Source organism: Chelon labrosus, assembly GCF_963514085.1.
Source record: "Chelon labrosus genome assembly, chromosome: 23".
Taxonomy (NCBI): domain Eukaryota; kingdom Metazoa; phylum Chordata; class Actinopteri; order Mugiliformes; family Mugilidae; genus Chelon; species Chelon labrosus.
This window is the reverse complement of record NC_140356.1, coordinates 7,744,963-7,772,044: the sequence shown is the minus strand read 5'-3', so window position 1 is coordinate 7,772,044 and position 27,082 is coordinate 7,744,963. Positions and strand designations below refer to the sequence as shown.

At 42.2% G+C, this 27,082-nt stretch overlaps 1 protein-coding gene across 3 annotated transcripts in view; it reads right to left on the bottom strand.

The window, feature by feature from the left end:
- Positions 1-27,082, bottom strand: part of tbc1d22a (TBC1 domain family, member 22a) — a 135,657-nt gene that overhangs the window by 94,017 nt on the left and 14,558 nt on the right. For all 3 annotated transcript variants that reach the window (XM_084573231.1, XM_084573230.1, XM_084573232.1), the window contains exon 6: positions 11,389-11,459. In XM_084573231.1, the coding sequence (XP_084429357.1) occupies positions 11,389-11,459 (71 nt within the window). The remainder of the gene's footprint in view (positions 1-11,388; positions 11,460-27,082) is intronic.

Genomic DNA, 27,082 nt, shown 5'->3' with positions numbered 1-27,082 from the left:
ACATCAGTTTCTATGTAAATTAGGGAGAGGGCAAACACTGGCACCTCTTACCTTTGGACATAGCAAGATCTTTCCAGCATCTATGCCAAGCTAAGTTTTCTGACTATGAGCTACAACTTTCTATCTTAAATTTAACAAACAGACATAACAGTGGCGTTGATACTGCTTGGACCTATGCAAAGGTGGGTAGTAATGAGTTACATTTACTCTGTAGGATGCACTTGAGTAACTTTCTGTGGAAAAATATACTTCTAAGACGAGTTTTACTGCACCATACTTTACAGTTTTACTGGAGAAGACTTTATTGCCAAGTATATTTGTACACACAAGGAATTTGCCTTGGTGTTTGTTGCAAAAAGTATGCATAAATGAAATAAAACACAAATAAAATAATAAAATAAAATAGCAATGATAAATATTTACACACTCAAATATACACAATGAGACGCTACTCTTCCTCCGCTACACTGGGCTACACTTGATTTGTTACTCTATTTATTCTACACATTAGATGCCGCTAGTGGATCTTCCACATGACTCCATTTCAACAATCAGACGTAGCCATGCAGTTATTTTGTCAAGATGTTATGTATTTTTACCCATTTATTTATTTTAATATTCGGAAATACCAGAATTTGCACATTATTTTATATGACTACACCATTTCTAAAAAAAAATTGATGACTTTTTTACTTCTGCTTGAGTAATATTCTATTGGAGTAACACTACTCTTACTTTATTACAATTTTAAGCTAATCTACCCACTTCTGGGTCTATGTCTTTACACTATACTACCAAGCAAAAGATTACTGGTGAAAGCCTCCAAATTAACATACCTGTTTTTTAGTAACATACATATAGTGATGTGCTTTGGGTTCCACGTGGGACTCATTAACTATCCTCATTTTCGGTGTTTGAAACCACAAGGTGTTTTATGTTATGTCTCTTTACTATCTACTTGTATCTACTATTTAATGAGCCTTTATTTTGAAAGTTGTATTAAAACCATGCTTTAGATTTGTTAGACAATCACAAACCAACGTCCACCACCAGGGATTGCGCTGTCTGCAAATGACACGCTTCACTTTGCAAAGAAAACTTTCTGCTGCATGACCAAATGCTTTCTGCCTGTCGGGCGAACTACCTCCTTGGGCGCGGGAGAGAGTGCGAGTAAGGGTGTGTGCGAACTGGGTTTGTCAGACAGTTTATGTGTGCACGCATTTGTGAAAGATTGTATCCTCATTGTGCGGTCAGGCTTACGCAATGAGGAGAAAGTCAACTCCAGACTGAAAAAACAATATACCTATTAAAAGCGAGAGCAGGAGGAAGGGGTTTAAAATATTCAATTAAAATCTTCAAAACTGAGCTTGAACACAACTGTCAGCCGTGGAAGATTGTCCCGCTTTGTCTAGTTGTTAAATGCCAAAGAAAGTTGTGTTTTCAAATAAAACATGACGTCTGTGAAGACACTGCTTTTGCCACCTGTTTCTCTATGGATCATTGAACGAGGATCTTTTTGTAAATGCAAGTGCATTCGATTGACAACGATCGCCATAGCAACAAAGTAAAGTCTATCCACTAACGAGGACTGTGCAATGCAGGTGAAACTGCAAAAACACAGCAGACTGCACACCTTGAGCTCTTAGGTTTTGTGTGTTTTATCCAAGTAGCAAACTCCGAGGCTGAAAAAATGAAGCCGACGTGGAAGTGCCAAAATGAACTGCTCCATGTTAAAAGACCAACTTTACAGCAAAAATTAACAACCTCGAACAAAGAAATGATTTTCCCCATTCATGAATACTGTTAGAGGCAGTCACATTTCTTATCACTTGCCATTAAAGGAAAATTACCGTTTTTTTTACAACCTGGACCTTATTTATGGCATAAAATACGATCGTTTACTCACCCATATAACTTTGGTGTCATTTGGAGTCGTTCGGACGATATTTAGATCAGCGTATATCCATATAGTGGGAGTGACTGGGGCACCGAAACACAGCCTCTAAATAACGCATTGTCTGTCGCGAAACTCGTTTATTTCACCAATATTTTGTTATGATACGCTAGTGCTATTCCCCGTTGAGTCCGGAGTTACCGGTTATCTATTCGTGGACGTGCAGTGGTTTGTTGTTCTTTGGCCAGCAGTTCCTCTCTCTGCCTCCGCATCCTCCTTTCAACGAGCTATTCTTCAGTATACTCTGGCTCAAAACGGTAAGGACGTTCATCATAAACATAGTCATAGTCCACAACCTCAGAATTGGAAAAATATTCGGCCATGTTGGAAAAAACTAGAAGTAGCAAATTACAAGTAAACAAGCCCCACGGCTGCTAGTTTCGCGGCAGATAATGCGTTATTTAGAGGCTGCGTTTCGGTGCCCCAGTCACTCCCACTATATGGATATACGCGGTAAAAAAACGGTAATTCCCCTTTAAGGTTTCATTATAGGGTGTTTCAACTGACACAGAGAAAATAAAATAACTACAACAAATCTGAGATATTTTAAATTGTAACTGTAAAATGAATCAACTCTACGATGACATGTGTGTCCATGTCACTGTTGCAGATCCTGGCCTGCAGATCTTTGCTGAGGCATAATCAGTTCCCAGCAGAACAGTTCCAGACAACGTTTGTCAACGTTGAGTTTGTGTGGGCTAGACAACTGTTGTATAACACACCCATTGAAATCATATCAACCGCTTAAAATTAACCTTTTTGCCTATTAGCCAGGGGTTAGGAAGCATCAGGCAAATCCAAGATGGCGACGGTCAGAGCCCTTCACATTGAGCTTCAAAAGCATTCTTCAGGAATAGTACATCATGGGAGGTTCATCCTTTTTTATATACAGTCCATGGTGTTATCACAAAACCTGTTACCCACACTTGGGGCCTCTACACCAGCACAATAAACTAAAGAGGACCGTCAGAAGTGACTGAAAGCTTCTAAATCTAGCGAGTGGATTTTTTTCTTCCTTTTGTTACCTATGCTGTTCCCCAAGGTCTGGACTAAAACTCCCTGCTTGAATCGTACAAAGAGGAGTTCCTGGTAAATGTTTTAGCAGACAGATGCTCTCTTTATTATTCATCCTCTGTCTCTTACATGTATTTGTCATCACTTTCAACTAAAACCGAGCGCTTTTCAGACAACTCATTTGGCTGCCGTTCAGACGCATCTGAGAGCCACTGTGGCCTGTGGCTTGGACCGGTATTGTCATCGAAATGAGCTGATCAACCTGCACCAACTGAGACTCGGAGAATCATAACAGGCCTAAAAAGGCTGCTGTTCACTGTGCATGTTTGTTAGAATTCTGCCGTGTAGTGTCTTTTGATGTCGGCTTTCTGCAACACAACTTCAGGTAATTATCTAGAGGGAAATGAACAAAATCTCTTTTACAGTTCATATTTTACACAGGCATTGACCCAAGAGAAGTGTAAAGAGTCTAGAGGATTATTCGCTGCACACAACAACTTTGCGAGCAGGCACATCAACACACACCTGGATAACAGCTGAAGGCAGACTAAAAAAAAAATAAATACACATACTAAATCCAAACGGTATGATTCATCTCACTCATGTGTTTGTTATGACGTAAAACACACACATATCTCACATTTTTCCTTCCTTGTCAGCACATCCATCAATGCCAGAATTCCCCTATTCCCTTGATCTCACTCACTAACCCTGAAAAAGCAGAAATGTGAACCGCTTCACAACCAAAACACTGCGAAGGAAGCAGGCTCCTTACTCATCCTCACCTCCCGACTCATCCACCCGACTGTTTCTGCCACTCATCCAGACAGTCACACTTCCAAACTGGGAAATTTTAATTTATTTTTTTTTCCACCCCTGTCATTCTCTGCCAAAGTTTCCACGCGCCACATGTTGAAAGTGCTCCATGTGCAAACACAAACAACACTTGCATATATATACACACACATGCACAACACAACAGGCCAGCTACAAGGATAGTGGGCTCCGGTGTTAAGTGCACTCTGCCAAATGAGGGAGAGGGGAGCGTGTCTGTGTGTTTATGTGAGTGTGTTGAAGGTTAATGGACAGCTTAGTGGAGGTCAATCACACTGCAGCTGCATTACCGCTCAATAGGACAGAGGCCCACTCACACACAAGGGGATTTGAAGACTATAAAGAGGACACAAACACTGTCACTTCACTGTGATTTCATTTTAAAATAATGCAAGTGCTCTTTATTGCTAATCCTGAGATATCCGCAGTAGGGCTGCCTGTAACGATGTGTCAAAGTTATCGGTTACAAGAATGGGCCGATTCGTATGGAAGCCGTTGGCGCAATGTTTCGGTATACCCCCAGCTGCTAGGAATACCGAACGGGTCAGATCCTGGTCATGGAAAGTGAGGGATTTCTTTAAGCAGACACCTGATTAAAAGAAATGAAATGGCAGCACAACCACTATTCACAAGCAACCCAACAGAAAGCATCCGCCACCTCTCTGACCTCAAAACAACAGGATAGCAGTGGACGGTGAATCTTTGCGTGACTCTTGGTCGGTAGCCAGGTAAGGCTCTTTTAGGGGGACATAGACGCCGTACCCTACACCCATACCCTACGCCCGTACCCTACGCCCGTACCCTACCTCCGTACCCTACCCCCGTACCCTCCACCCGTACCCTACGCCGGTGTGAGCCATTTATACTTGTGCGCTCATCAGTCTGGATCGCTCTGTCGAAACGCCACCCAAACACTAGTCTGCGCTGTTTGTTTCTTTTTGGCCAGTGGGGAAACTACTACTTCCTGCTTCACTTTCAACAATGGCGACTGAAACTTTCAACGAAATATCGTCAAAACAATCGATTTGAAAATTGCGGAGATGGAGAAGCAGCCGAAAATACTAATGCGGAAACACGCTATCACCAAGCGGACCAATCACAGCTCTTGCGGTCTACATCGCCGCGGCACATAGTTACATTTCAAAGGCGGCAAATTGACACAGAAGCCTAAACCGCCTAGAAGCGTGTCAGATAAGAACTCAACAAAGACTCCCTGCAGCTAATGCTAATGCTAGAGTGTCAAAACAGCATTCCAGTGCATTTGCAAGTTGTTAGCAGAGTGTTTTTTGCGTATACAGACCTATGAACTACAACTGCAATTAAAATTCAATACTCAACACTACGCTAATTATACCGTAAACACCACCTTTCCTAATTAGGTCTACGTCGCATAAATCTTAATTTTTATTTATCATTAGGCTAAAGTTAAAGTTCAATATGATTCTTTCAGTCATAGATTTAATGTTAAAATGTCACTATGTGAACATATTTTAGTAAAAGGTTGAAAGATTAATTATGTAATCATGGGTTTTATTTAGTGGAAATTTAAATAACTAATTACTTAATTGTTTGTTGCTGTTCTCATCCACAAATCGAAACATTTTGTGGTATCAAAGAGCTCTGGCGTCTCCAGTTATCCAGGCTATGAAATATGCATCACTGTTTCGACATAACTGCGCATGTTTTAAGAATAAGTTCTTTAAGGAAAAGGTTTGCAGAAAATTAAAGTTTGCTTTTGCTTGAGCCTTAATTTGCGGTCCACTGGTTTAAAAGTCGGGGCTTGAAAGTGAAGCATAAATGCATGGCAGCTCGGCATGGCCTGTCGGTGGTGTAAAGTGTGGCCGCCCGGTGCTTCCTCTTGTCTCAGTTAATCACCTCATCTTTATTCGTCCTTGCATCAATCTACCCCAGCGCTCATGAATCCTCTATTTTAGTAAACTCTCAGTAAAAACAGGGACAGTATGCTTGGGGAATCCATTAAGGGAATTTAAATAAAACAGTTTTTTTTTTAGTAAGTCTTCTAACTAAATTAACTCAGCAGAGGTGCATTGTCCTGGGAGCAGACAGGAAACAAACTGTCCCACTGTGGGAACTGCAGAAGTTTGACAAACAAAACTGTATTTCCTTTGTTTCAATGCCTTTTGTGTCTCTACATGTCCATTTTAACATCTCGTGAGCTCAAGTGGCAAAGCGTGATTTGTGGAAGCTGAAGGCATCCACAAGAGAATCAGTTTCATACAGTGACTCAGTGCCTCTCAGCTAAAGCTGTTAAAACTTTCCATCAGCGGGGATTCGCCATTTCAGTGATCCAAATTTAATCTTTCCTGATTTTTTTTTTCTTTTTCCATATAATATTCATTTCGTCTGCAGGGTTTAAATATTAATGAAAAGTTTAGTAATTCAGTATTTTCAGATATTAAAAGCTTATCTCGGTGCACACTCAATAGACGTACTGAGATTGGAGGATGTATTCAAATTCATGCATTTACATGTGAAATCAGTAACAACAGACACCAGGGACAGTCAAATACCTGATAATAACCATAATCCTACTATTTCATCAACATAAGCAATGGGTGTTGATTATTTGAAATATGTTGATGTAATAATAAGAAGACACCTCACACTGTTTACATTCATGCTCAATTAGGGAAGCTCCTGCTTTTAGGCATGCTGTAAATGAGACTGTAACCAAAAAAAAGTCCGATCTTGATCTTAAAAGGTGTGTCTTTAAACAGAGAATCCAAAAAATGGTGCTCCGCAAGCTTTGTTAGAATAAAAGGCTTATTACAGAAGCAGAACCGCGACGAATGAGCATCTCAAGAATGACGATCTACCAGCTTTTGGTCCTCAATACGTTGAGACAGCAGCGTACAGATTGACTGGATGACTGAATCTAACTCCTCATCAGTGTCTGGGAGTCTCTACTGTATTTCAGAAAAGGGCTGAACAAGCACTCCTTGGACCAGATGCTAAGCTAAGCTGGCTAACGTGGCAACGCTGCTTTCCAGTGCATTAGCAAAGTTGCAAGCTGTTTGTTTATGCACGTACTGTAGAGAACTGTAAGAGTAGCCAACATATATTACCATTAACATTGTGCTCCAAGCTGGTGTAAGCAATAATACAGATGCTGTTTCAATTACAATAAGCACTAGGCTTTGAAGTTAAATCATAGCCAACGCTATCTTTGTTAATTAATAGGAGAATATAGCAAACATGTTTTCCTTATTAGGTCTACACAAAATACATCTTAAATTTTGTGATGAATAGTATCATTACGTAAAATTCATTTGACCAACTCAGGAAATAATCATCGATTGAAAAAAGCTGTTGCAGCTCTATACTAGCATGCATCATAATGTCTTCAGTGTGTGTGGACTTTAATTTACACTTTCTTACAGAAGGTTGCAGTCTTCTACATTTCAAAGAAAGAACTTCAGACAATTGACGCACCAAGTCAATGAACCATTGGTGTAATCCAGTAGAGTAACTGTAAGCAGGAGCATTTCATGGACAACTAAACTTTTGACAATTTTAGCAAATGGAGCATAGAATTTATTTCCACACAAATATACAAACTGAAAACATAACCGCACAAAGGCAACATCTTTAATTTCCTGGCCCCCGAATCTGTTTACGATGGCAATTTTGCTCAGGCAGTAAATATTGATAATGGATCTGTACTTCTCATGAGTAATGACAACACACTTAAAAGGAACAAAATGTTTTTTAGCGAGGTGCGAGATGCCTCTAAGATTGTGCGCGCCGTGGAAGTCTCCATCAAATGAAAAAAAATGGCATTGCTCTCTCCTTTTGGGCGATATAATTATGTGTACTGTAGCAAGGTAACAGTTTAACATAATAATCTCTAAATCTGTCGCTGCTGCCGCTGCGCCCTGATATATCTCATATAACCCTTTAGCCTTATCAATATTTCCACAGCCAGTTAGTTTTCTCCTCTCCCACCACTTCACATTTAACAGCCGCACTCCATTAGCCAATGTACATATTGCCACAGGCTGACATTCTTTTGCAAAAGCAGAAAAGCCATTTAATTTCTTTCGTTTCCCCTTCAGGCTCGGACACCGAGTGCTCTTTAAACAAATGAAATAAGACGGTATTATTTCTGAAATAATGGGAAGTTTAACCGGATGCGTTTCTGGCGGCCGCGGGCAACCTGTGGAGCCTCTTGCAAATAGCGAACAGTGGAGGGAGTTACCCGGCGATGGATAAAAAAATCGCTCTCTCCCTCGTAGCCTGGTGGCGAGATTTTGTTTGCCTGCTTTTTCATTTCAACGCCGGCTAATAACAGCGAAGGCAGTTATTGACGATCACTGTGATGCGCTGGTAAATGCAGGCCGTCGGGGGAGCATTACCGAGCTCTGGCCGCAGTGGGGAAACTTGTTTCTCGTCTTTGTCGAGTAAAGAAGAGTGCGGCTCAAGCGGGCCTGCTGGAGGCGGGGAGAAAGAAAAATCAAATAAGTCGGTGCGCGCTGATGAGCAGGAGAAGGGCACAAGGGACGCCACTGAAGTGAAGTTTTATTAGGTGCCTCTGCCAAGTTTATGGAATCCAGCGTGGGCTGTGAGGCTGAATGTGTGTGCGCACCAGACAGAGAATGGATTTTTTTTTTTTTTTTAGCGTGATCCCTCCTATCTGTTTCTCTACTGGATCATACCACGGGCAGGACAGAGGAGGCGGTCAAGTGTTATGACACTTCTGAAGATATGAGTGCTTCCGACACTGTGCCCACTTTCCGCTTTAATCCGAGCCTTGGATTTAACCCTGGGACAAGTCACGCGGAACCATGTAGAAAACTTTTGAAAACCTTCCACAGCAAACACAGTCTGTGTTATTATTATTATACCACATTCTCACAAACATGTTAAAACATTTCTAATGTGGTGATGATGTATAGAAAGGCGCTAATTTGGGTTTTTACCCAGAAAGAAAGCTGAAAATGACCTTAGGGAGCACATTAGTTTATTATATTGTTCCTACGCAAGCTTCACCACCATTCACACCTTTAGTCTGGAGTTTCTGACCATTAATGGATTTATTAGAGTATCATTCATTGTCAAAAACAAGACACAACCCAGAGTTATCTGAATCCTATTGCAGGGAGTCTTGGGTTGTAGACGGAACCTACTCACCAGTTAGAACTGAAAAGGCCACTTGGATGAGAGGTGAAACGTCTTCAAGAAACCCAACCTTAACCTTCAGGGTGCCGGGAAGGGTAAGAGCGTACAACTTTTAACCCAAGCCAGACTGTCCAAGAAGTACCCCCTTCCAAAGCTTTCAAGATTTCATTTGTCTGTAAAGGCTGCTTTCAACTCTGCTTTACAGGATTTATAATGTTTTTTATGGCGGCATGGGTAAACCGGAAGGGCGCGTACAAAGGGGTGAGATGTAAGACAAAGATCCAGCGTGAGCTACATGTCTGTGCCCTAAACACAATGAGAAGTCAGTCATTTCGGTTCGGCCGCCCTCCGCCGCGCCCCACTCCCGGAGCTTCTGCAGAGGTCGCATGACACAGCCCGCAATTAAAGTACATTAAAGCCCACAGTGGCGGCTTCCTGCAATTTGCATAAAAACAATATCCTTTGTCAAAGTTATAACTCGGCCTATAACTACACGCAGACATAATACACGTATTTTTAGACACTACAGGAAGAATACACAGTTTCACCCTTATGCAGTATGCTCGGACGATAATTTACTGAACTTTCAAATTTTAGCTGGTTATCCAAACATCTTATAATTATACAGTGACTATGGTGTTAAAAGGCAGACTTTCAGCTTTAGTTTGAGGGTATTCACATCCAAATGGGAGGAAAGGTTTGGAAATTACAACTGTTTTATACGCAATCTCCTATTTTCAGGGGCCTGAGAAGCATCAGCCTCTTAGGTTTCTTCAGTATAAAAGTAATCAAGAAATAGCTACATGCATTGTAAGTTTGCACTGTCACATTAAACTACCCAATTTGACTAAAGGTGCCAATTTGCAGTTAAAGTATCCCCTTTCAGGCCAGGACAAACTGTACCAACGTCAAGAACTACCGGCAACAAGGGTGGTCAACCAAAAAGTCGTACTTCAACACATTGCCTGTTCTACGGTCAATGGCCAGATGCACCTGCATGAAACCATAGCACTCTTCTTACAATTTGTCATTAAAAAGGGTTAAAACCACAACAGCAACTACTGGCTGGGAGGCCAGGGATCTATCACATCAGATAAGATGAAGACATTGGCCGAAAAGCTGCAGACAGGGCTCCGGCTAGAACCAATGGCGAGAGATACATTGCAAAAACTACATCCACCGACGGCTCAACATCAAGGCCATCGACATAGAACCAACTCGTCTTTGTGTGTCATGGCTTTTACGCTAAGTGCTATATAACAGAAGCAGAAGAACATGACCAGTTTTGCTGAACAGAATCCAAAAAAAAGTTGTTTTTTTCCACTTAACATCTCTCTTTTCTGTATTAATGGCTTGAATCTGGTTTCCTTCCTTAATGGCTTCTTGCTTCCTTCGCTTCTTTGCCCTTCACACAATCCCCACCTCTGCTACCTCCATCTTTTTTACCCCCAGGGGAAGAAGAAGCAGTCCGGCCATCGTCTATATAGACCAAAGGGCAGCTGCAAGCCTAAAGTCACTTTACATAAGCATGCACTGTACACATACATATGTATATGTAAATATGCAACCGTGGCTACCCACACTAGCATGTACACATTTACTGAATTAATCCAGACAGACAAAGATGCGAAATTGAACACAACTATGAACAAACCGTTAATAGGGTTTTATCTATGGTACATTAGCCAACGCCCAGACAGACGTATACACACATACACAAACAAACAGTCAGCTGAAGCACCAAGGCGCCCCTCCCCTCCCCTCCCCTCCCCTTGTCTGTGCCCCCGCTGCCTACTCCACAGCCAGTGCTTTTGCGACTGCATACAGGGTTATGAGCCACCACTTCAGTTGAGTACCAGACAAAGCAGCCATTAATGGTTAAAGCGCCCAGCTGGTAACCTCCCACCACCAAAGAACGCAAACAGGCACACACACGCACGCACACACCTTTAATGACATCTTTTCTGCGGCACATTAGCTATTGTACGGTAATTAATGGGAGAGTCATGGCGTTCAAAAAGCCGGTCTTCTCTCTGCAGTCTGGGAGCTGTACACCACAACAATGGCTTAATGAGTAAACACGCCGCGCGTCTCATGAATAAATTATGTGTGCCTCGCAATTAATTTTCCCTATTGAAGTTTGGAAAAAAAAAAAAAAGCAGGACTGTTACCAGTCTTCATAAATCAAAAGAAGGGAGGGGGTAGGGAGAAAGAACATGACAGCAACTTTGTGTGTGTTTGTGTGTGCCTGAGATCATCTATAATGCGTTTATGATTTGTGAGATTCTATCTGTGTTTATTTGATTAATCAGTGCTTTCCTTCTGGGTTTGTGGATGAGGTTGCGCAGGTTTTTTACCCTTTGATTGTGTTTGTATGTTTTACACAAATTAGTGTTTCTTTCAACGTGTTTATTAGTCTCCGGAGTATACGTGGAGATGAAACTTACCGAGAGGAGCTTCCACGCTATCGGTCGGACCTGTCGCGGGATTCCAGACCAGCTGAGTTTCCGTAGCTCCTCTGCAAACAAACATAATAAAAAATACATCAGGGTTCATTGTGGATTAGCCACCGGTTTAGCCACATTTATATTAGCATGGACAGTCTGACACAGACACACACATAAAAACAGTTTAGGAACAACTCAGAAAAATATGAAAAACAGCACAAGATGTTGACCTGGCCTCCAAACTCACTAGATCCCAAACTGATCAAGTATCTGTGGGATGCACTGGAACAAGCCTGATCCACAGAGGCCCCTTTTTATCATAGCTAACCCATCAAAGACTGACGAAAGGTAATCTTTTTATATTTTCCACGTGGTATTCTGACATTTGACCGGCGTACGTTTAATGACGTCAACTTGTTGCGTCGCCTTCTTCTGTTGGTGTAACATCACCTGAAGGTAAAATCAGTGCCACCAACTCTTCTCTGATCTCCAGGTGCTCATCTTCTAATATAAGGACAGTGCTGAATCACTGAATTGCAGCCCTCCAATACAATAGACAAACGAGCGCTTGACCGAGAAGGGTGAATCAATCGCAATTATTTTTACAAGAACGAATCGTCACGTAAACTTTCCAGGGCGCGAAAGCCTGATAAATGGTAGAAAAGGATGATTTTCCTTGTAGGTATCAGGTAATGAGTTTGTAGACTGTACTACAGTGTGATGTAGAGTTTGTTAAAGATGTGAAATATTGATGTTCTGCGTCAGCCTCAAGAATCCATCGTCGGTCGGGTTCTCGCCCTTGTCTTGAACATTTCTGTTCAACAAAAATGTGTCACTTTTCCAATAATCTGTGTCTCTGTCTCTGAAAATAAAACAAATGAATTTGCATTTACTAGCAAATGAGTCACGGTGCGGTGAATCACCAGCTGAACCACCAAATCCTCTCTGTCCAAACTTCCCCACCTGACCGGCTTTTCTTTCCGTGTAAATATAGGATCGGTTGGAAGTGGATTATTAACTACATTTTCCCCAGCTTGGAAGGGAGAGCCTGTGGGGTATAATGTAAAATAAATCTGATGGAGAGGTGCAAATTGAACTTTAAATTGGTGGAGAGCGGGCCCCTTTGGCCCCATGAGGACCCAGAAAATATGGCTCGATGCTAGGTGTCTCTTCCCCGTCCAATACACACACACGGCAGTGGGAGAGGATGGGCGAGAGCGGGGGGGATCGACAGTGACTCCAGAGTAAGACTTCTGTCTTCTCTTTTATTCTGTTTTCAGAGAATCAGACTATAATAAAGGCGAGGGATCAAATTTCTCTGCACCGAATGAGGCCATGTTCAAAAACTGAGGTAACGCTATTGTGTTGTTGCAGTACTTTGGTAACAATTTTAGTTCAGGGATCAAATTTAACTTTCCTCATGTCATAAGGTCTCCACACAGCACACTGGGAAGCACATTTTTCTCAATCTCGTTCTTGAGCATTCTTTCTGGCTGTGAGGTTCATATAACACTTCAGTGGATTTCGATCCGTGACGCAGTTTCTTCACAACAGCAGAGTAGAATGAAGGACTATAAAAAGGTTACAGGCACTTTGGATGTTTTGATTATGACAGTGTCATCAGAGAGTGGCATCTAATTGGTCCCAGATTCACTATGCAGCATGACAAGTCTAAACCTGAGGTCATAAAGAACCACCTTTAACAAGAAGAAGAAGGAGTCGAGCAATAAATAGCACGGCCCCCACAGAGCCCTGTTCTGAACATCTTTGAGTCAGGGTCACATTAATAAAAAGAAGCAAATACCACAGATGAAACCCTAAGAGCCGCACCAAGTTCTCCAAGATGCAAGGAACAACTAGATACCTTGAGAAACTGTGGCAAAATGCACCTCGGAGAAGGGTATTTGATTCAAGTGTTATTCTGTTCCGATACATAAAAACCATGACATTGGTTCTGAAAGCTCTCCACTTTACTTTTAGTGACTTAAACTTTTTTTCCACAGCACTTTATATTCTCAAGCCAAATAACCGGAGGGAAGTGAAATCACTGAACGACCTCGCCTACCATTATCAGTCGGTTTAGAATACAAAGGATATATGATTACATGCGTTATTCAGCAGTATGTCTTAAGAGCAGGAGATCCCGGGATGAGTTCTCGCCAACATTAACTCATCCATTATTCACAGATAGGTCTCCCCTCTGGCCGCCGCGCGGGTCCGCAAACCCCCCCCCACCCCCCATTAGCATTCAGCGGGACGAGCCGCCACAGACGAACCGAGACAAACATAAAAACGCAATGAAAGTCTCTTCCCTTGTAATTGCAGCTTCCACAGTTTTACCTGCATTCCAATAGCGAAGGAAATAACAGAAATTGATTTCCGTGCAAATGAAATGGCATGGCCTTAAAATACTTTTCTGAGTTTTTAAAAAAAGAAGAAACAAATGTACCTAATGAATAAGCCAAATTCCTCCTCCACTCTTATTCAAGGCAGTAGCTTGGAAATTGATAAGCCCTTAGCGCAGAGTGAACAGTATTGATTAGTGCTGCCAAATGACTCTGCCTTGCCTGTTCTTCAAGGCAAATGCAACGGAGAGCCAGTGACAGATCGCAGAATAGGAAATAGCAATCAGCTAAACAGCGATGGGCTAAGTCCATTGGCTAAATTGAGTGAAACGCATTAGAGCTTGTTCAGCTGATGGGAGTAGCTATTTATTCACTATGGTTCCTGCGCATCTTCTACTTAAAATTTCTCCCTCACCTTGTCCCCGGTGACTTTAATTGTATAGAAATTCAATACAGTGATCTAGTGCGCAGTGAGGCTCTGTTGGTTCAGAGACAGTCAGAGGCTCGCGGTGTTGGAAGGATTCGATTACCCCAAGGCTACCTGTGCGGCAGGTCACGCTTAAAGACAATCATTTAAAAAAGAAAAGAAAAGAAAACCAGACATGACACAGATCATAAAGGTTGCAAAGGTGCTGGAGATTTTTCATGGATCTGTGTGTGCGACGAACAGAAGTGTATATACACAGCTAACAATTGCGGTGCCGTCTAATAACAGGGTTTGACCCCTGAATTTCTAGCTTTGGTTTGTAGTTAGAAATGTGCTTGTAATGTAAAAATTGATTTAACAGGACAGTTTTCTGGGATTAAAACTATGAGGAACTTAAACAGGAATTTGACTCATTCTACACATTAGCGTCTTCTTACCGTACTACTGCAAAAAAGACCAGTTTGTGTCAGATTGAGTTAGATACTACAAGTTTTAAAATGTAGGGGGGAAAAAAAATGGGGATTAGAAAGAAGTGAGCAGCCCTCTGTAGCCCTCTCATCTCTGCATGGGGCTAGCAGCCTGAGGCTAGGAGAGCACCCGAACTTCAGACAGATCTGCCGGCGGTTGTGGCCGTATTATGGATAATGTAGGCACTGGGTGTGGAATACATGCGGTAAAGAAAGACAATATCTCTGGTGTTAGGAATTTTTTACAACGTTCATTCTGAGCCTGACATTGTTGTGCTCTGTCCAGTGTTAAGTTGGGTGTAGGACATACTTTTAAACAATTTATCTACTGCTATTTTTTTGATTCACCGAACGACTCGTATTATGCAATGCTGCCGGTAACATGGCATAACATAATCCCAAGGTCTAGGTGCATGAAATATTTCAGTTTTTACCTTTACTGAGAAAGAAATATATATTCCTGCTTGGCTAATAAAAATGAAGGTTATCTTCAACGTTTTCACCAGTGGCAGGATTGTCCGAGCGTTCAACTATAGCCTCCTTTTTTTGCAGTTTTTAAAAAGCCATTCTGGGGGAATAAAAAGGTACTTCTGATAAAGGGAAAAAAAGCTACATTGGAGAGAAAAGCTAATATTTGAATGTCCAAATGCAATACGCAGTCGTATCAAATCCGGATCACTGTCATGTTCTGAAAAACACTGGTCTACTAGTGTACATGTAGACGGATGCCATAGGAGGTTAGTTTCTAGTGCAGCCCTGTCTCTGCTGGAATCATGATCATTCAATCATCCTTGTCCTGGTATGGTTATTAACTGCCACTACTACATGTCAAAGGACTGATTTGCTTTGGTGTCCGTTCATATGTGTGATCATCTCTGATCAGGCTACTTGCACCAACATCTTCCTTTAAGAAAAGCAGAGGGGGGCACCGGTGTGAAGTTGTGCAGATACCATCTGCAGCAGCCCTTAAGGGTGAAACTGTTATCCTTTGTGTACCTCCACATTCATTATGCTCCGAACAGCTAGTCAAGGGTGTCTCTCCTCTTGCCTTGCACCCTTTGAACCTTCATTTGCACTGTCAGACAAAGAAATGAGTCCATGAATCTTGGTGACTCGGGCTTAATTAAACTATGTTATATTTCACCTGCCTGGCATTAATCTCACCACAGGGGGGTATAGAGAGGAGGGGTGAAGGGGCGCGAGGCGTAAGTTCTCTAATGGTCTTTACATCCTGATGCTGCAGTGATTTCCAGAAAGCCCCATCCCTTCTGGTCAAACGTTACGTAGGAATAACACGAGGGAGAAAGGCTGTGTGGACAGCCTGGCCACGTATTAGTGTGGAGAACGTGCAGGGGGCAAATATTTACTTGCGCCGTGTGGCCAGCAGAACAAGCAGATGTGCCCCTTAGACCCATATATCATATAGAGAAAACAGAAAATCACTGTCTTCCAAGCACTCCCCAGCAGAGATCCGCACCACTGCAAAATCCAATTCACATTTACCCCAACATGAGCCCTGGTGACTTACAGGCCCACGGTTTGACTCTCAGACTGCTGATACACCACGACGTACAGTGCACGGAAAGACAATCGTAAATTCGACAGAATCTTTCGTCAGATTCTTCCCGTTTCACACATTTTAATTAGTCCTGGGATAAAAGGCTTCTCTGAGAGGAGCTCTGCATAAGGAAACCTATAATCCATAATCCATCTGTGAAATAGACTCTGATGTGATGCATTATTCTAATGCAAATTCCCTCTCATAAGAAATATGTCTAACCCCTTTTTCCTAAACGTTTACTTTATAGCCGTACTCATCTCCAATTCCTGGGAAATCATTTCTGAGGAATAAAACTCAATTTCCCACAATGGGCCGAGACCGAGAGGGCGACATGAGCATAGTTGACATACAGGCTAAATTGCAGATGTCGTTTCATTAGCGAGGGGCTAGCTCATCTCTCAAAAAACATATCTGACTCTCTGGGGCATCTCTTGTGCATTATGAATGAGACAGCCGAGCCCGAGCTCCACCGGAATAAATTAAAGGCATTTCGTGACATTTTGAAAATTAATCTGTTGTTTTTGCTCAGCGGGCACTTGTCACAATGTGGGCAAAGAAAAAAAACTTTCTGCAACTGTCCCGGAGGTGACGAGGGACTCGCTGTCCCTGTCAGTTTCGGTGAACAAAGTTAACAATGCAAACAAGCCATTTGCAGCAGTCAAAGTCCCCCTCTCTATACAGAGATATGTACTAAAGAAGCTCCTAATTGAGACCGTGAAGACATTCTTTTTAAGGGATCTACGCAGAAACGAGGCAAAGGAAACTCATTAGAATGAAAACTCAATTTACAGTCAATTCACTTCAACTGCAATTATTTCAAAGAATACATAGATAAGCGCAAGAAGAAACAAAATTTCCCCCAGGGGACCAATAAAATATCACATTATTATATACATCGTTTAAAATTAGCACGATCAGTACTGTGGATGTTTATCATGCTGGCAGGCACAGCCCTCAGGGGACTAGTCTGGAGAGATAGACTCGACCCTGGAGGAAGGTATATTCCTTGCTGGCAGGAAAAACACCTGTAACATCAGCAATGTGCAATTCAAGGACGACTGCTGCGAGTCTTTTCTCTGTGGTTACTGTATTCCATTATGCATGAAGTTGGAGAGGTGCACTTTGTCTGGGCTGGAGTTAAGCTGGGGACCACAGGGGGTGATTAGGACACCATGTACTTTATGTTGAACACACATAACAGCTGCTCCGATGTGGGGCCCTCAGAAGGAATGAACGCTCAGTGACTCTAGAAACATTCAGAGGGCAAAATATCCATGTTTGTATTTCATTAAAAACTTATTTAACCAGCCAAAAATGACCAAAAGTATTATTTAACAGCAACCTGAGAGCAGTTACAAGGGAAGGTAAAGGTCACGTCAAATGAACATAACATGGATTTTCCCTGTGCAGGCACTCATGTACCTTTGCCGACAGCGGCTCCAGTGAAGCACACGGGGTTGGGTGCCTCGATAAAGGCCACCTCAACTGTGCTTGCTGAAGGAGGAAAGAATGCGTCTTATTCACCTCTCTGGCCCAGATTCTCTCAACCTATATGGGGATTTAGCCACTTACATGTGGGTCACAGGAGCAGTTCTTTAACATTTGGCTACCTAACACATTTTCAAAGGCAATGGCCAATCTAGAGGAGGTTCTACTCCATACAAATTCAATCAAAATGACCCCTAAAAAAGCCTGCCTAGGAACATAGGCTTACGAGACTGTCCTGGTAGCCACACAGACAATGAGCTCCCTTTGTTTAGCCAATATTGCTAGCAGCTTAAGTGCAGTTTATACCTCTGTGGGACATAGACGGCATAACCTACGCACATAGCCTACGCCAGTGGAAGCCATTTATACTTGTGCACTTGTCAGTCCGGCTCACTCTCTAAAAATGTCACCCAAATGCTAGTCGGAGCTGTCTTTTTTCAGGTTAATCTTTATTTCTACTTCCTGCTTCACTTTCAACAATGGCAATGGAAACTTCGCCGATATTTCGCCGAAGACGAGTCATACAAATGTTTGCATCTCCAAACATCCTCAGTTAACCTCTGCTCAATGTGTTCCATCTTTATTGATCCAAAACAATCAATTAGAGGAGCAGCCAGAAATAGTAAGGCGGAAACACACTACTACCAAGCGGACCAGTCACAGCTCTTGCGGTCTGCGTTGCCGTAACTACACCGTCAAATGGACGCAGAAGTATAAAACACCCGTAATAGTCTCTTCGTCTATTTGCGTTAGAGGCATTTCAACCAGCAATTAACAACATTGTCCGTAGAGTTCTTAACATGTAAGAGTTCTTTTTAACTCAATGGCGAAATTTAAACTACTGGAGAGACGGCAGATCAAAGTCAATCGGGATTGGTCCAAAAGGTGGAGGATAAGTGCAGGTAGAAAAAGCTGGCAGATGGTTAATAGCAGCTATGCCACAGTGGTGAGCTGTTCCATTTTTAGTAAGCATGCAACTTAGTGTGTTTCTGTATAAACAATCCACACAGGTTTACCGTTTCAGTTTGGGCAAAAGAGAAACTCAAGCGATGATGAAACAAGCTCACATATGGAGCAGCTTGAGATGGACGAGTCAACAAAACATCAGACTTCAACACCAGAACACTCTTTGAAATGAAGGTAACCCCAAAAAAGGAGTAGTTTTCACACAAACTGCAACGTTTAATCAAAAGGTTGTTCATTCATTCATTTTCTGTAACTGCTTGTACTCTGGAGGGTCATGGGGGGCTGGCGCTTATCCTAGCTGTCATTGGGCGAGAGGAGGGGTACACCCTGGACAGGTCGCCAGTCTATGGCAGGGCTAACACAGAGAGACAGACAACCGTTCACACTCACACCTATGACAAATTTAAAATCACCAATTAACCCAACGACCATGTCGTTGGACGGCAGGAGGAAGTCGGAGTACCCGGAGAGAATCAATGGCTTGTGCCATAATAAAATGATTTCTTTCTCAACAGTTATTTCTAAAGATTTATGAAGGCACAACGGACAATGATGTCTGCCTGCTCATAAGGGTGTGAGATCACAAAGCACTTATGTCCCCCCAGAGGGCATGGACAAATGACATATTCTGCCATTTGATTTGGGGGACTTTACGGGATGTGGAGTGATTCAATCCATTTGTCTTGATAAGAGCTTTTTATAAATGCAATCACATTTCATTGTTTATTTAATATGAAAGTTCTTATTCCCCTTTATCAACATTTCTAAACATTTCTCATATGACCCTAGACTGGCTACATAGTATGCCTTGACAAAAGATGTGTGAATTAGGCGATTGTGGCTAAAGTTAGGATAAAGTTGGGCAGCACAATGCCATGGTTAGGGCATATGTCACATTGATGTACATGGCAAATGTCAGCTTCAAATGAAAATTGCTACAGTAACCCAATGTTAGAATGTGGAAAGTAAACCCAAAGGACACTGATGAAAGAAATGTGAGAAGACGCAAACGCTGTGGCTCTCCATTGGGGCTGGAGGTTATAAGCTTCCCTATACACAAAAAGCAAGTGTATAGTCAACTACAACCACTAGAATGAATGCATCCATTGATGACAGACTGCATGCTTCTGAGTTGAGTTGTGGGAGCACAGCTGGCCAAGTGAAAGCTCTTACTATACACAACCAAGCAATATGAAAAAAAAATAAATCAAATGTGGTAACCGAGAAAGTACGTGTAAACGTGTGATTGCAAGTGTGTATGTCAGTGTGTACTTGCATCCCTTCCATGTCTGCCTGTCTGCCAGCCTGTCAGTCAGTCTACCTGCCTGTGTGCACAGTTCTGTGAAGGCCAGTAAGAAGAATAAAAGAGAGCGAGAAAGGGAGGAAGCGCTGTCAGTCAGTCCTGGCTGAGCAAGGAGCTGATGGGAGCATGAGGAAGACGGTTGGCGGGCCGGAGCCATGCACTATTCAGGCATCATTCAGACGGAGCGCGACCACTGGGGCAAAACACCGCGAGGTTCCCGGGAACACACATATTTATGAACGTGAAGACCACACACACCTGGCGAAGGTTCGTATTCCGCAACAGGAGCTTCCTCAGCGAATCCAGGATCAACACAGCTGGCGCAACAAACAGTAATTTTATCTTTTTCTTCCTGCACTATGGCATGTGAAAGAACCTCAAGCTTAACTACAAGCAGGCATGTAGCTCTCAACCTTCCATTGTATCTTTTTGTTTGGTATATGAAATACCATTACTCGTATTATGTGAAACAGGTAGAGGTCAAGACCAGAGAGAAGTCAAGAGAAAGTACAGTCCATACTATTAAATGGGTGTCAGTGTTGTAACCCAGAGCATCTGTCCTGGATTATATTGCTATGGTGGAAAGTAGGTGAACGCCATACCTTCTTGAGGGCATTGCTCCAGTGTCATCTGAAGCTATTCTGCCACTGAGGTCAGAAAAACAATACAATCAGGACAGACACCTTTATCATACAGTGTATTAAAAAGTTAAGCTCCCCTCCTATAAACCTTGAATGCAGTGAGAGAGTCCTGAATGGTCCAACTCATCTAAAGGACAAAGTGATAGCGCCAGGGAGCAGACGGCTCGTAAACTAATGGGACTCTTGTAAAAAGATACTCCCTCCCTGGATTATACCTGCTCAGGAGGCCTGATGGATGGCCCAGATGGCTGGGAGAGGATACTGAGCATAGACGAGCGTACAGGTGTGACTGTGTGTGTGTGTGTTCTTTTGTATGAATAACAAGGACTTGTACAGTCGATTCCCCGAGACTTACCTTGCCTTTAACTGATTTAGATGAAACCGTTACCAAAATATCTGACCTGGTGACTTTCTTATGAGATAATATGTAGAGACTTTAAATAGCAGTTTAGCGACTAAGTCAGCTAATGGCTTTACTGGCCTGGAAGAACACAAAAACAACTGGTTTCTTTTCATATTTGCCTCTTTATGCCTTTCATTTTTCTAAGGGTGCAGTGGTGTCTTCTGGAAACCTTCCAGAGCTTTTGTAGTTTAGGTTGACTGGGGACTCAAAACTGTCCAGAGGAGTGAAAGCATGCATCAATGCCTCACACGTCTGTGACTCAGTGTCCTCCTCAAAAGGTTCTGGGTCTCCTTTTAATGTTCCTGCTGTAGGAACCCCATGTAAAAACAGAATATATTCAATAAAGGTATCATATTTACATCTCAACAATTGATCAAGAAATCAAGAAGAACTATACTTATATATTAATAAACTATAATAAACCAAAAACCTTTGGGATTTGGACTGTTAGATAAAAGAAGCCGTATACCATCTAAATCTGGTAAACTGTGCTGTTTTTATTCACTGAGATATTGTGAACTAAATGATTAAGCAAAAACAATTTCAGCAATAATAACAGGTATCTGTCTGACGTGCTGCTTTAAAGTCTTTTTATTCATGAAATTAAACCTGGAAGCGGTGTGAGAATGTAGACCATAATATACATATGCTTTTTATATGAGATACCCAAGGTCATGGCCAATTTCCTGATTGATGGATAAATCAGCAGAGGTATAAAAAGAAAATTATTACGAATTATTAACCACACGGTTCGCCTCGAGGTATTAAAAAAAAAAAGCCTGTGAAATATGGCTTAATTAATCACGCAGGAACTTTCTATATCATTTAAGCTATAGGTAGATAATTAACATATAGACAAAATTTAATAAATAGAAACATTTTGTTATGTTTAGTCAAGCATTTAGATGATAAATTGTAAGATTCCACTAAAACTCTTGGCTGTATGCGCAAAATATCTCCCCTGCATATAAAGCAGCAGTTCTCGGTGGTTAGAGGAGTGCAGGTGTGGAGTATAAGGGCTAAGGTCTGTTCAGTCAAGCTTCTTAAAAAAGAAAGGATGAAAATTTTACACGGAAGACCACATGGCGTAACGTATGAATAAACTAAGCCAGACAACCTGGGAGGATACCGACACAGGAGACAGCTGGTGGTTGGACAAACCTTATTAAATCAGGTGTTGCACCTGGAGACATGCGAGGAGGCAACACACATGAACATTCATGCGCACTGACTGTTCGCATGGAACGCGCAGAATATCATTTTAAAGCACAAAAAAAAGAAAGGAAATAACAAAATGCTGTGACTTCAGGATTTAGTATTTCCCACAGTATCCGCTTTCTAAGAATAGGCCATGGAAAACTACATACGGTGCAGTTTCTCTTATTTCTCTATACCGTTTGTCAAATAGATCCCCTAATGTGCTACTGATTCCCTCCTCTCTCTGTAGAGTTGCCATTTTTCGATTGGTTTACCTACTTAGACACTCTGATGCCGCATTATCTCTTCTCCTGCACCATCCCAACCCGTGGCACCTCTAAAAACTGCCGCGCGCGGACAGTGCTTTTAGGCGAGGCGCTAGGGCCGAGTTAAATTGAATTACGTCGGCGCTTCACACTTTGATGGCGTCCATTAACTTTGCAAGCAGCGCTGATGATAGTAAGCCGATCATGTGGTGACTGCTGCGTAACAGGATTGCAGATTGTGGCGCCGCATCGTGCCGAGCGAGCAAACCGTGGCGGGAAGTAGCAGGGCCTCCCGAACGTAGTTGCTGCAATGAGTGTGATGGCAGTCGGGAAGAAGTGCAGCGTAAGAAAGAGCTGCAGCACCCCCAACAGAGAGCAGAGACGCACAGACAGGCAGCAAGGCAGAGAAAGTGAAAGAAAGTGTCTTTCTGGATGAACGTCAGCAGGAACTGCGTTCCCTCTCCTGCGATTGATGAAAACAGCGTCTCAGTGTTGTGTATGTTCTTGTATGTCATTTATGCTGCCAATGACCCACACGTGTCCAGCATTGGGGTTGTGAAGATAGTGTGGGAGCACATGTGCGAGGCATATAATGAACAGAGTCAGAGCAAATAAAAAGATGGAAAAGAGAGAATGGGAAAGAGAGTGAAACAAGGAGCTGATGAAAATGTGGAAGTGAAAATGGGTAAATTGAAGGAAAGAGAAAAAGGAGAAAGAAAGGACCATTGCCATAGCAACAGCAGGATTTCTGCCATGCAGCAATAACTGCTTGATGTCAGATGCCCGCTCTTAGGCTTAAAATCCATTAAACAGAAAAAGATATGCAGAGACTAGAATCTGACATTGTACCTTATAACATGTCATAGACCGAGTTGCTTACAGAGAGTACACAACGCTTGAAACAGGCTGTGGAAATACACAAAAACAAGTGAAAACCCAACATAATTTAGAAAACATGCTGCACCGCACAGTACTTTGTAATTTGTCATGATGTTTATCCTCATTTGAAACAGCGTGAAGTGTCATGGGCGTTTTAATAATTATCGTTATTACAACTAATGGCCCTTTCTCAATAAAAAGGAACTCATTACGTATTCAAGGATTTTATGAAGGAACAACACAGATTGATTCAAGAGTTGGCACATTCTGCCCATGGCTGTAATTTTCTAGGGGATACTGCGGTTTCTTACAGAATTCAAAAACATGGAGGTTACATTAACTGGCTGACTGACTCCAGGTTTTATAGGGAAAAAAAGCTCAGTTTCTGTCCTTACCAAAAAGTTCTTGGTTGCTTATTAAAGTTCCTGTGGTGCTAACAGCTTCTAAGTATGTAAAACTGACTTTATAGTAAGTGTAATGATATATTTTTTAATCTTTAGCAATTCATCGGTAAATCGACAGAAAAAGAATCCATACTAATATATTGTTAATGGTGTTATCATTTGAAAAAGGTTTTTAAAACATAAAACACAAAGCCAAATTACTAATTCCAATGTGATCATTTCAAACTCCAATATCTTTGGATTCTGGACTACTGGGCACTGTGGGCTCCGAGTACTTAATGGGCATTTTCATCATTAACTAAGGGTGTAACGGTGCGTGTATTCACCATGAACAATTACCTAATTTCGGTATGCCATGTGAGCCGAACAATTACTGTCAGAAGTGTTTTTATGTCTGAGCATGAAGTCCAACAAGGAACACTTGATGCTAGCAGGGTAAAGATTCTTTTAGGGTACTGCGGGACATAGACGCCGTAACCTATGCACGTAGCCTACGCCAGTGCGAGCCATTCATACTTGTGCGTTCGTCAGTCTGGCTCGCTCTGTACAAATGCCACCCAAACGCTAGTCAGCGCTGTGTCTTTTTTGCCAGTCGGGTGGGTTAATTTAGTTTCTACTTCCTGTTTCACTTTCAACAATGGCGTCTGAAACTTTCGCTGAAATTTCACCGGAAACGAGTCATACAAATGTTTGTACCTCTGATCATCCTCGGTTAACCTTTCCTCAGTGTGTTCCATCTTTACTGATCCAAAACAATCAATTAGAATATTGCGGAGATGGAGAAGCAGCTGGAAATACTAAACCAGAAACACGCTACAACCAAGTGGACCAATCACTTTGGAAGGTGCACATCAGGGTATGGTGCTGGGGACTCCGCAGGGTCTGGGTTGTCACTGTAGCTATGGTATCAAATTGACGCAGAAGCCTAAACCACCTATAAACCTTGAAATCAGAGCAGACACTGTGCCACTTTTAACATGTACCCCGTGTTAACTCATACTCGACACTGAGTTTGAGTTTGTTGTTTTTCTCCAGGGACTATTTCCAAAAAAATAGTTTTTTTTCTTCTTTTTTTTTTTACTGCTTACCAATTATAATTTAATTATGAATATGCTGCACTTGAATTAATGGATAATTATTTATTTATTTGTTCCTTTTTTTATGAGAGACTGGAGCACTTGAGTGCCTTAATTGTTACTGTAAGAATTGTGGCCAATTAAGCACTTTTAATACTTTTAATTATTTTTATTTTTTTTCGTCCTTGAAAACCACAGTGTTAATTTTGCGCACTGTTACAACCTTAGCCTTCGCTGACATTTTGGAAACCGCACAATTATTCTGTGGTCACATTTCCAACTAAATTAATCACGACAATTACAAATATATTAAACAGCCAGATTCCTAGTGACCGTTTCAATGAAAATTACTCGATCTGAAATAAAAGGAGAAACTAGTAGCTTGCAAAATACTGCTGCCCATTCTTCCAACATTTAACTTCTACTCTAGAAACGTTTGTAGCCAACAATACATAATCTAGCTGTGGTAAATACACTTCAATAACAAGAAGTGAAACTCCAAATGTGACCGACTACAGCGGTCAGTTTTTATTTATTTATTTTTTTTCCTTTTCCTCAGTTTCCCGGCTCAAATAGCTTCCTCCTCACCGAGCGTACAGTGGGTGCTGTGTTCGGGTTCACTCAACAGACAGGCTCGCCTCAGGACATGAGGAATAATTAGCTGAGATCAACCTGACATCAATCACTGCGCTCTCACACACACACACACAGGTCATCACCTTCTACACGACCTTACATGCTAAACAGACTCCTGTCACAACCTGTCGCAAGGCTTAATGGAGGGAGAGAGTTAAAGAGACAGAGAGTGAGGGGGGAAAAAAATAACTGACAGGGATGGTAAAGCTCCGAACGCGGGGAGATCATGAACGAAAGCTGGGGTAATTTAACGTGATCAAGAAAGAGAAAGAACGCACTGAGAGGTGAGAAATGAAAGGGGATACGGGCATGGCAAGAGCGGTCTTTTTTTCAGTGCCTACCAATTATAAATATTCAAAAACTTCTTCTGAATTCTGAGCCTGGAGGCCAGCCCGGAGTTCCCTTGCCCGCAAAAGATTAGCAGGGTAACTTCGGTCTGGGGTCGCTCTGTTCCAGTGGAGATCTGCCGGTCCAGTCAAAGCACAGTCAGTCATAGTAGTCATACGAGGCATCTGAGCACTGTTGAGTTGATTTTGTTTACAACAATGAGGCTGCCAACAGAGAAGTGAGCCGTTTAGGGGCCGTAATCACGTCTGTTGTTAAAGATATTGACAGCAAAATAACTTTAAATGGACAAACAGTTCACAGCTATTGAGGCATTTGTCAAGAAGCACGCGTCACATAATTTGTTGCTGTCATTGGTGTAGGACCATCCGGTTGAGGTATTTTTGTCTTCGTATCGGTTTGAACGCGCTCCATAATGAAATCCAATTTAAGTCACGCCAGGCTGCGGGTTCCAAGTAAAGTAGGTTTCTTAGCCACTCAAAGTTTTACAGTGTACATTTAAACTTCTCTTTGCTAAATTGTAACGGGGAGCTTAAGGGGCCGACACTGCCGGGTTGTTTTTCTAAGTCACACACAACCCTGCACTGACCAACACAGTCAGACATGGACAAACACACATGTGGACTCCAGAGACTGGCAGCCCTGACATGTCGTGGGGCTTGGCCCAAAAAATGGCTGCCTCCGCAATTAATTACACCATTCCAGCGAGGAGCCAGCCAATGGATCATCCCAGCCACCCCCTGTCCTTTGAGCTCAAGGACAGTCGGTCAAATTTCCCTTTTACGCGAGGGGGCATCATCCCCGCTGACAGTGTCTTCTGGTATGTGTGCGAATTTCTAAATGTGTCACAGGCGCAGAGCAGACACCACGACCTTCCCTTCTACCAATGGTCATCTTACTTTTAAATGAAAGCCACTGGAATCCACTCATGTGTAGAGTAAGCACTGCAATTCCCGTGGCATTAGTTACTTTTCTGTTACACGAGGCTTAAATTCCTTCAGATGTTGACAATTTCATTTTTTCTTTTTGCGTTCTCGTCCATATCCCATTCTTCGGTGCTGCAATGACCCAATTTTCCCCATGGGGATCATTAAAGTTTCATCTTATCTTATCTTATCTGCCCCATCCTTCTCCTACCCCCCTACCACCTCTCTGCACCCCTCTCCTCCTCCAATCCTTCACTTAATTATGTCCCGTGAATGAAGTTCATCTTTCATGCTGCCAGCAGCCGGCAGCATGGCTCGCCCGTTCTGGGCTATCTAATCACGGCGCAGAGACTAAACTAAATTT